We start from the raw sequence: 11,068 nt of genomic DNA, 5'->3' as shown, positions 1-11,068 counted from the left end.
GCCAAATTAATCCCCGCCCGAGCGAAGGGTGTCCAACCGGCCCCCGGTCGCGTATTAAGCTTGAGCAGTTTATGGTGTCTTCTCTAGCATGTAACGGAATAGTTTCCAGTGAGTATTTTGGCAGGGACTGACCGGACTGGCGGGAATCAGCCTTAGAGCGTTACCCCTGAGACACCGGCCCCATGGCTTAGAGCGTTACTCCTGAGACACCGAGCCCGTGGCTTAGAGCGTTACTCCTGAGACACTGGGCCCATGGCTTAGAGCGTTACTCCTGAGACACTGGGCCCATGGCTTAGAGCGTTACTCCTGAGACACCAGGCCCGTGGCTTAGAGCGTTACTCCTGAGACACTGGGCCCATGGCTTTGCTTCGTTGCAAACAAATACATTGATTATACGCATTGCATCTTTCAATCGCCGCAACCTCTTCAAGCCAGTAAAACTAAAAGTAAGTAAAACTAAAACTTAAAGAATTGAAAGTAAAAAGTGCTTCTCGTCTGAAGTTACGTCACTTGACCGCACCCATGTCAATGACCTAACCCCCAATGATGTTTGAAGTTGCCAACAAGGTGCAAAATATTCAAGGAATTCTGGGATATAGACAAACATGGTGCCAAAGGAAACATAACCCCTGAGCCCAGAGGCTCACACTAAGTACTAGGCGATTCTGCGGGACATTGGTCCAAGTTCGTGAGGATTTTGGAGGGTATTTAACATTTAACGCCGTGATAAAAATTGTGGCTTCGTACCTGGGAAACTGGTAATGCTGTGCATGCATTTGCGGACACTGTGTCGTTTAGTTTTCACGGCGAAGTACTAAAAAGTCTTCAAGGTGGTCACAAATGTCCCCATCATTTGGGGCACGGGCTTTTAATCATTCTACATGAGAAATATGCAACTTGTTGCTTCAAGTTCCAATCACTTATGTGACCGAAGAGACTTTCTTTTATTTATTTCTTCCCTCTGTTCAAGATCGCAACATTCTTATTCCTCGTTGCGTAAAAGATGCGTATACCAACCATGCAGAGGCAACCAGGTTTAGCGCCACCAGAGGGGTAGGAGACAACCACCCTAAATGAGGGCAAGAATACCCTCCCCACACCCACAACCACCCTGTCCGCTTTACGTGATGTGAGACACAATACGCGGAACCCCACTCCTTAACTGGTCAAACTTGACCATGTTAATCTGATCTTGAAGATGCTGCCCGCCAGTTCAGCCACAGCTGAATGCAGTTTCAGCGCACGGTACTCGCTGAACACTTGCTTTTATTAGGCAGAGTTTCACGTGCAGCGCCTTCGCTTGGGTCGAGCGGATCCAACACATGCCGCAGTCGCTTTTGCCAATTTTAACGGATCACGACAGGGAATGTTTCGCCGTGCCAATTTTAACGGATCACGACAGGGAATGTTTCGCTGTGGCCGCGCCATAAATGGTGGTGGTGCATAAACAGCATGTGAATTATGTGATCCTGAAGCAGCGTATCACTGAAACATTTTTATCGCCACCGCAAAAAATAGTCAGATTTACTCTCTGTTGTTGTTTTTTTCATGAGGAAAAAACACACTTCGGAATGGGCGCCCAACCCGTAGGGTAGCTGCGAGGTAAAAGCATGAACTATCTTTCTGTGAAGCTTTGGCCACTGTACACGCACACCTTTATAGATGCACTGATGCTTTTTGGCCAAATGGTCTAGATGACAACACGCACTGTAATGAGAACACTACGAAACTGCGGTTGGCTTTTTCCGCCGGCATGGGACAACGGACTTCCTTCCACGTTTGGAGGGAGAGGTGCGATAGCCTTTTAGGTTATTTTTTTCTCGAACGTCAAAGCTCACAGGACCAATGCTAAGCTTCCAGTGAGCTGTCGACCTCAAAAGACCCATCCCATCCTCCGTTTCCATGTCCCCAAGCCTTACGATGGTGCAGCGCAAGGTGCATGATAAAGTTGTCATGACAATGATCATTCGCAAGAATACCAGCTCAAAACACACGATTTCTCACCTAGTTTTGTTTTATTCAAGTGTCTCTTTGATTTTTTTTCTCCCCCTTCATCAAAATTTAGTGACGCCGCCCCTGACTCAACGCTTGAAAACCAAACATCTCTTGCAAGGCCCAAGAGATAAAAACGCCGCCGATGCCCTATACCAGTTACTTTGAGTGACTTGCATAGGTGGCTTTCAGTCCAGAGCGCTTGGTAAGCGATGCTTGCTGTGCGCAGCCTCAATTCACTAACCAAAGTAGACCGATCTGAGTTATAGAAATAGTTTTTCCTGCGGCCATTTCAACACAGGATTTCGAAAAGTTTTGCTTACCACGAGGTGCTACGACACGTGCTTTCCGGGGCTAGACTGAGCCTCTGGCCAGTAAACAGCTGATCTGTCCACATCGTTAAGGAGAGAGGTCACGCAATCTTCACGACTCTGCCAGGCTGCGACGGCTGCACTTCTCCGACCGTCAACAGAGGCTGCGACGGCTGCACTTCTCCGACCGTCAGCAGAGGCTGCGACGGCTGCACTTCTCCGACCGTCAACAGAGGCTGCGACGGCTGCACTTCTCCGACCGTCAACAGAGGCTGCGACGGCTGCACTTCTCCGACCGCCAGCAGAGGCTGCGACGGCTGCACTTCTCCGACCGTCAACAGGGGTTCACCCGTGGCGCGGTCCCGAGCTGCGCTCGCAGGCGGCGCTCCAGCGGGGCGACAGAGCTCCGGCGACGCGGGCCGACCCGCGCCAGCCGCTACATATCGGTTCGAGGGCGGCGAAGCGGCACAGACGCACCACCGTTCGCCGCCGACTCGGACCGCACGCTCCGGCGAGACGGGCCGACATAGTGACTGTGAGGCCATGCCGCTACTGCGAGGCCCACTGGTGCTGGTGCTGGTGCTGGTGCTGGTGCTGCTGGACGCCGCCGATGCGCAGCTGCCCTTCATCGGCCGCTGTCCCCGACCGCCCATCTTGAAGCACTTCCAGGTGCACCCCTACCTGGGTACTTGGTACGAACATGAGAAGTTCTTCACCTTCTTCGACCTGGGCGGCAAGTGCGTGCACTCCATTTACACAGATCAGGGCTACGGCCGCATCGGGGTCGAGAACCAGCAGATCAAAGTGCTGACGGGCAAGATGAACAGCATCGTGGGCGTGGCGCGCGTGGTGGACCCGCACCAGTCGGCGCGACTCCGCGTTGTGTTCAGCAATACACCCAACTTCGGTAATGGCGCCAACTACAACGTGCTGGAGACCGACTACCACAACTACGCCGTCGTCTGGTCCTGCAAAGACTACAAGCTTTTCAACACACAGTTCCTGCGGATCCTGACGCGCAAGCGACACCCGGACGCGTACATGATCAAGGACGTCAAGAACAGGCTCGAGTACTACGGCCTGAAGACGAGCAAGCTGAAGACAACGAACCAGCGTGACTGTCCCTACGGCTACTGAGCCTCCGCCCGGCTACTGTGCTCACGCCAAGACGAAACCTCGGGTCGGTAGCAGACAAGCACGGGTACTGCTCGCTCAGACGGATAGTACAAATGGGCGATGATAGCTGGCGCACCACCAAAACGCCTGGGCTTCGAGTGCTGTAGGATTGGCCATCAGCGGGCGAGACATGGCAAACGTTCGTTGTGATGGCCCGTATGATTTCATTACCGTTACATTGTTCAAGCATCGTGGATTATTTATGATGTTGCTCGGTGTTCCCGTGCGGCTGTTTTTGCAGGGTACAGGGGCGCTGGCTGGTTGGAGCCCACTATCACGCCAACATCACCGGTTGACGACCGACACCAGATGATGTTTTACATTATTTCTCAGCGTCGGAATTGTCAAGTACTTCTGGTTTCTGTAGCAAGCGAAGCAAAGGCGGAAATGATCTTCATGCACATTACTTATCACGACTATCGGTAAAACCAAAACATGACCTCAAACAATCAGTAAAACCGTGTCCCCCATGCCGCTCATTTATCTTCGATACTGCGAGAATCATGTCACCATCAATCAGTGGTAAAGTGGCTAGCGATGTAAGCTTGCTTGTCTGCGCCGATTATTCTGCATGCATCTGTTGTACAGTCCACTGGCTTCCTTTATAGGCGTGGCTACAATGGTGCATGCTGGACAGTATAGGAAGTCTCAAAATGACGATGTTTTTTAAGATATGCGCAACATGACCTGCCGCGTACAAAAGTCAATAGCAGGACGTATCGCAGCCTTTCCGTAGTTCATCCTTCAGAAAGGAATTTGGCATTTACCAGCATGAATGCAGCACTGGGCTTCGCAGTGCTGATGTTGTTGCATCAGTAGTGCCAATAAAAGACGGTCGTCTGGTGCGAACTGCAAAATTACGTTTGAAAAGGGCCGATGAGTCATGCAAGCATGCGCTCAACTGCACGCCACGCGATGTGACCAAAGCAGAACGGTGATTGCTCTCCAGGATTGAAATTGCGTTGTCACGCAATATACTCGCAATATACTCTATTTCATCATGCGTTTGTCTCCTTTGCATACGGTATATTCACGCCCCTCTTTATCGCGCTGTCTGATCAATCCCAGCCCTTTGTGTCCAAGTCACTTCCGGTTGGAAATACAGAGCGAACACATCGGAACTTGTCTACATGGTACGCTTTCGTCAAAGGTAACTTTTCCTGTGCATTTTTAATCGAAACAGATGGTTAGGCTGAGGAGAGTACTTGCTCAGTCTCGGACCACTGACGCGTACATCCAGCGCACGTGTCCCTGGAAGACATTGGCGAGAGAACCGCCCTCCAGTTGCTAGGGATGCACGTGGCTTGGTGCGTGGTGCGCCCAAGTGGAGACCATTATGTTGCGTAGTAGCCGCGGTCACGCATCTCGCAGCGATCAATGCACGGGCCGTGTGGCCGGCCGCCTTGTCGCTGTGCTGGAACGGCATCGGATTGCGCAACAGGTTTGGCTGACGTTCTCTCCGACGGGAGGAGCTCGACTGTAGGCGCCAGTGCACCGGTAGGCACTCGATCGGGCCAGTTCAGGTCAGCAGTTCAGACCGTTCTCACCAGCGGAAGAGAGAAATCACTCGAGAAATAATTTCTTTCACGGCTTCATGATAATCATGATAATCCACGGAGAGAACTGCCACGCCGGTGGGGGTGTCCTGTGGGACCCCTTCTTCCTTTTATGAAAATTCCGTGTTCACTTTTATAGTCTGACCTGCGGCTTCCATTTCGCTGTGTCCGGTGGTGTGAAGGAACTCATGCAATGCTAGGGAGGTTTCAGATCCTGATTAACATCAGCCCAAAAGGCCTAGTTGACTAGAGCGCCTTCTTTTCGATGTTTTCACCGGTGGCCAGGGGGGGGGGGTGAGTCGCTTTAGGCGCTTACTTTTTGTCCTTGACGGGTAGATGGCTTGCGGCCGGTGGCAATGGCCGCGCTAAAGGGTCAGGTGATGTCACGGGTCGGCTGAACCATCCCCAGATTTCCGACACTTTAAACGTCCGCCACCACATTCTACCACTGACCTGGCATTGTATGATTGGATGGTAGAGGTCGAAGCCCACACAACAATCAATTCTTAGCGTCAGCTCTGACCCCAGAAATCCATCCATTCAAAGGGGTCGGATCAAATCATTGAATGTGTTTGCGATTTTGTCACTTTAACACAAACACTGCGTACTTTACATGTACCATGTCATGCCATGCCGCAGTTCAGCAAACAATGCCAGGTCGCGTGGTAACAAAGCCTCTGTTGGAACCCGACCGCGTCTTCCGTAATTACCTGGCGACTGGACTTTGCCAGCAGGAACATGCGTATGACGTATAGCCTGCAGTAAGGCGCCACTGAGCCCCGGATGTGACGCCAGGGCCGGAGGTGCTGTCCTCCTCCTCACGACGCAGTTCGTTTGCCCAGCATTGCTGGTGCGGCGCACGGGCAGCGCCGTCGTCGAGCCGGCGATCCGCTCGACCCAAACACCGGCCCATCATTTCCAGTAGCGCAGCGCCACTGAGCCGGGGCGAACCACTTCCAGTGGGGCATGTCCGGCTGCCAGCGTGCTGCTGGCAGCGGCGGATGTGCCCGAAGCGACTGTACCGTGGATGGGGAACGTGCCCACAGGATGACGAAACTGGCGGCGATGACTGTCTTGGTGGTCTTCGTTTCCTGGTCTTGTGCCTCTGAACCACTTTACAAGCATATTTTGCACTGTTCCTGCTAGTCAGAGAAAGACGCCGAAGTCGTTTTTTAAGTAGGCACTGAAATGTGCCCGGCGGCAAACTCTGCACTAGCTTTAAATAATATGTGCGAAGACAGCTGTCTAAAAATCGTCGCGGCGTACCGACGAAATACAGCTGCGTCTGGCCGTTAAGTGTTCCACCGGCGCCCGGCAGCCGTCCGGCGCGGCTTCGGTCTGACGGGCAGCACCACTGTGGAAGCCGTCACGCAGGCACCAGCCGACACGACCTGGACCTGTGGCCGCCGCTGCCATGCGCGCGCCGCCGCGCGGCCCGCGCCTTCGCGGAGACTCTGTGACGGTCGCCGTCACCAAGTCACCTCCCGGAGTTGACGGGTCGCCGTCACCAAGTCACCTGCCGGAGTTGACGGGTCGCCGTCACCAAGTCGCCTGCCGGAGTTGACGGGCCGCGCCTGATGGCATGGTCACCCCATTCACCAGGTGTGAACCTGAGTGAGCCGGCGCTGCCGGAGCGCCGCCGCCCGGCATAACTGAGAGCCGTCGCGCTCCCGCCGGTTCGTGACCTCAGGCATCACACTGCTGTGAGATCACGCAAGTTGTTCAGTGCATTTGCGAGGAACGTTATTCAAATAGATAGTAGTAATAGCCTTATTCCTCCGGCAGAAACCACAAGATGCCCATCTATATTTCCATGCTCCTGGTTTTCTCCGAATAATAAGGCTATTAGTACTGTCTTATCTGCTGTGAGATCACTGAAGGCCGCCCCCCCCCCCCCCCCCCACGCGTCAGCACGGACGTTGGCCGGGCCATCGCCGCTGATCGGCTGCCCGCCGCCGATGCCCCGCGGCCGTCACGGTGGCCCGAAGCGTCACGTGACGCCTGACAGTGCGCGACCGTCGGACCCAGAACTGGGCCCGGCCGAGGCTCGAGCAGCGGCCTGGAGCCTGGGCCGACTGCTGCCCTCATGTATCAATGTACTGCCGCACGTGCCAACGGTAGTTCTTGGCAATATCAGAAGAGTCCAAAGAGCACCATTTACAGACTGCAACTAAACAAAATGCAAACTTTATGATGCTTTACAATTTTTGACAACGCATTGGTGACAAGATCAGGGAGGCTTTTCCTGCACGTGTTATATCGTTTGTTGACACGGTCGATGCAGCCTACTCATGCCGGGATTGCGGGAACTCAATAAATCTCGCCAGGGTTCTTGACCGAAAGCACCGGGAACCAGCTTGTCAGAACTTGCTTTGGTAGAGAAGCGAGGCGATGCATGAAAGTGTGTTTTAAAGATGGAAATATTATGTTGACAAATGGCTGCTTTTGACTCAAATACTTCAGGCCTGATGAGCCGGAATTGCTTCGCCGATTTTACGGGTATACCTAAAATCTCCACGCGATTTGGCGATCAATGTTGCCGAACTGCAGCAGCCAGGCAACCCAGTCTTATCAAAGCTGGAGTAGCTAAGCAAACCAGATTTTACGCGGAGATGCATTAAATGTCCAGCATCGGGGGAAGAAGGCACTCCCCCGACATACCAGAATGGGAAGAGGGCAGCGCAGCGTTGCCAAACGATAGAATGAAATACGATACCACATCTCCCAAGGGTTCGATGCTGATGCTTTCTGTAAGTTCACAAAAGCGTGGTATAAGGCAATTCCTATCGTCATGCACGGTTTTCGTCGTTTAGAAGTGTTACAGAGGTATATTATAGGTGCGGTATTATGTGTATAAAAATAACAATTGGCGGTTAAAATAATAACCCAGTGGTGTTAGCCGGGTCTCCTATTGTAAAAATAACATGTTTTGTAGGGAAAAGCATTTATTTCAACCAGATCCTATAACGGGCTAATTCTGCATGGCAGCCTCCTTTAAAAAGGCTGCCTCAGTGCAGCAAAAGCCCATTTTGATCAATGGCATCACACCCAGATATACAATGTTACGGCATTATATATCTACTGCTATGATGTCCGGCTCGATGAACGACCGGACGGTATAATGAAAACGCGTGTTGAACTGAGGCCTTGTTACCCAGAGCCTTGCCTTCGAACCGGTGGGGATATCATCTTTGCATCAAACTCACAAATATCGGGACATTTCCCTTCTGTTCGTGTCCAAACAACTCGGTTGGCCCGCCGTGATGTCACACAGACGTTCAAACGCCACATCAGAGCATAGGCGGGAGTGCGTGAAGGTGAAAGCGCGTATGAACCACCTCTACCCTTCTCAAACCACTGGCCTCGGAAAGTGACGTTATCACTTAAGTCGAATTTTGATTAACCAGCAAGGCACAAGATCTATTTATCGGGTATTACACGTCAACACCTTATTAAACGGAGCCGACTCCTGAAGCAAATACAAACGGAGCCGGCTCCTGACGCAAATCCAAATAGATTTCGATTTCGAACGTACCCACATCCAGTTTGTTCCAGCGAGTGCGTGATGGCACGGACGTACACACGCGATGGTCGGAAATGCTCGCTTTTAGGCTAATGAAAGCCACAGTCACGACGCGCGACGAAAACACAGCTTTGTCCATGCCTTGATGGCCGTGTTTGGGGATCACTCATTGCGGCTCGTCACAGGCCACCGGCTCCTCTCCGTCTTCGGTTGAAGTTTCCCGGTGGGGCCGATGCCACAATTTCAGGGTCGATGTTCGGATCGAGTCGTCACGGCCCGTTTATCTTCATTGTCGGTCGGACGGCGGCGAGGATAAGGTCGAGCGAGACAGTGCGTGTCGTGCCGTGCCATTACACTCTGGAGCAGAACCAGCCAAACCGCCGCCCGCAGCGGTGTAGCGCGTGGCAGCGGTCACGGGTCATGGTCAGTGGTCACGGGTCATGGTCAGTGGTCACGGGTCATGGTCAGTGGTCACGGGTCATGGTCAGTGGTCACGGGTCATGGTCAGTGGTCACGGGTCATGGTCAGTGGTCATGGGTCATGGTCAGTGGTCACGGGTCATGGTCAGTGGTCACGGGTCATGGTCAGTGGTCACGGGTCATGGTCAGTGGTCACGGGTCATGGTCAGTGGTCACGGGTCATGGTCAGTGGTCACGAGTCATGGTCAGTGGTCACGGGTCATGGTCAGTGGTCACGGGTCATGGTCAGTGGTCACGGGTCATGGTCAGTGGTCATGGGTCATCAGACGCGCCGGTCCACCATCGCTGCCGACTGGTAACGAGAGACACATGGGCGGGTCGCTGGGGAAAACTGCTGAGTTTTCTCAGACGTTGAGATTCTGAATTTTTTGCAGGAGCCATCACCATTCAAAACGTGCTGGAGCGTGCCCACAATAACCACTGCGCCTGCAAGTGCAACAATATGGCTCGATTCGTCAAACAATAACCGATTCCTCTCGGCTTTCGTTCGCTAGTAAACAAACTAATCATCACAATAGATATAAGAAACGATGAACGAAGGAGCAAAACAACAATGAGTTGAAGATTGTCCGATTCATGCTCGCTTTCTAGTCCATTCCGTGTCGCTGGTGAGAAATATACTGATTTCGTAACAAAAAAAAGATCCGCGACAAGACATGCTGCGGCCCGATTTCGAGAGCAGAGACCGGACACAAGCAGAAGCGCTTCATTGTTTTCGCAAGATTCATCGAGCCAGACGTATGCATACTGAGCGCGTTTCCGTTCTCAAAATTTCACTTGGGTGCTGCCATGATCACTGGGGCTTTGGCCCTGATCTTTATGGGTCGATGGTCTCGATCATACCACCTCCTCGTGCGAAACAGAGACCGCAGTGATCACCGACTACGCATCTCCCCTATCATTGCGTTGACTGTATTATTCCGTACCGCTGCAGAGCCTCGGACAATGAATTAGCACTGGGCAAGCCAATCTAAAGAATTATCATAGCTCCCACTCCTCATCAAGTAGGCCTCTCGTAAGTTGTACAGTGCATTAGCGATGAACGTTATTCACATAGATAAGACAGTAGTAATGGCCTTATGCCTCGCAGAAAAACCAGAAGACCAAATATATAGCTGGGTTGATATTTCGGCAACATGCCTTTATCGAAACAATAGCAGAAGCGAGTTCAAAATTGTCTGTCGATCATCCCACTCGATTTTTCAGTTTTTTTTAGCAGTGTGCCACAGTTTTTTTTACAGGACACCAACACTCAGAGGATTGAACAAAGTGCGATTGCCAGCCATTACCACGACACAGCGCATATCTCAGAAATAGCATACGCGATCATACGTGTACATGCAAACGAATTCAAGCAAATAGGCATCACGCATTGCGCTTCATTCAACCATGCAAGCGAGTTGAAGTAAACAGGCATCACACATCGCGCATCAGTCATGCATACAAGCGATTTCAATTACACAAGCATCGCACATCACGTGCCAGGCATCACTTACATACGTAAACGATTTTAAGCTAGCACACATCACACATAGAGGCACATATTCCGTTCGCATAATCGGCCATGATGAGCCCTGCATGCTAGGATTCGGTCGCCGACTTTGTGTTAGGTGTCATCGTCATCGAAAGGGGTATTCCCTGTTTGGATTTTAGCATCCCGCAGGTGTTCATTATATCTCAAACGAATAGGGTGCATGGACTCCCCGACATAGACTATGTCTCGCCCTTGTTTTCACGCAGCCTAAACTTGATTTCTTAAACCGCGCTTTTGCAGCAAGCCCCTTGAAACCCAAAACTGCATAAATTGCATCTAGTGCCATCCGGACACATAGGCTTCGAGATGGAAAATTTCACCAGATATTTTTCTAGCTTATTGTCGTTCTTCCGAGCTATGCCTACGCGCACTTTAGTTTTTTTCGCGATGTTTTCGATTTCCAAAAGCACATGCTCTTCTATATAAGGTAGCGTCAAGAATCCGTCTTCCGATAGGACGTGTTTCCGCCTGCTACCACCCATCCCCCCGCGCTCTAG

The 11,068-nt window shown here is 51.9% G+C and overlaps 1 protein-coding gene across 1 annotated transcript; it reads left to right on the top strand.

The window, feature by feature from the left end:
* Positions 1 to 2,810: 2,810 nt before the first annotated feature.
* On the top strand, positions 2,811 to 3,548 carry LOC119090970 (apolipoprotein D-like). The gene has a single exon (XM_037213695.1). It carries the CDS (start codon positions 2,847 to 2,849, stop codon positions 3,438 to 3,440), a length of 594 nt encoding a protein of 197 aa, XP_037069590.1. The 5' UTR covers positions 2,811 to 2,846; the 3' UTR covers positions 3,441 to 3,548.
* The last annotated feature ends 7,520 nt before the right edge of the window (positions 3,549 to 11,068 follow it).

Source organism: Pollicipes pollicipes, unplaced genomic scaffold (genome assembly GCF_011947565.3).
Source record: "Pollicipes pollicipes isolate AB1234 unplaced genomic scaffold, Ppol_2.1 Scaffold_3216;HRSCAF=3773_pilon_pilon_pilon, whole genome shotgun sequence".
Lineage (NCBI taxonomy): Eukaryota > Metazoa > Arthropoda > Thecostraca > Pollicipedomorpha > Pollicipedidae > Pollicipes > Pollicipes pollicipes.
This window is presented reverse-complemented; position numbering and strand designations above follow the sequence as displayed.

Bases quoted from the DNA above. Each gene is read 5' to 3' on its own strand.
- LOC119090970 (XM_037213695.1), top strand. From the start codon at position 2,847: ATGCCGCTACTGCGAGGCCCACTGGTGCTGGTGCTGGTGCTGGTGCTG.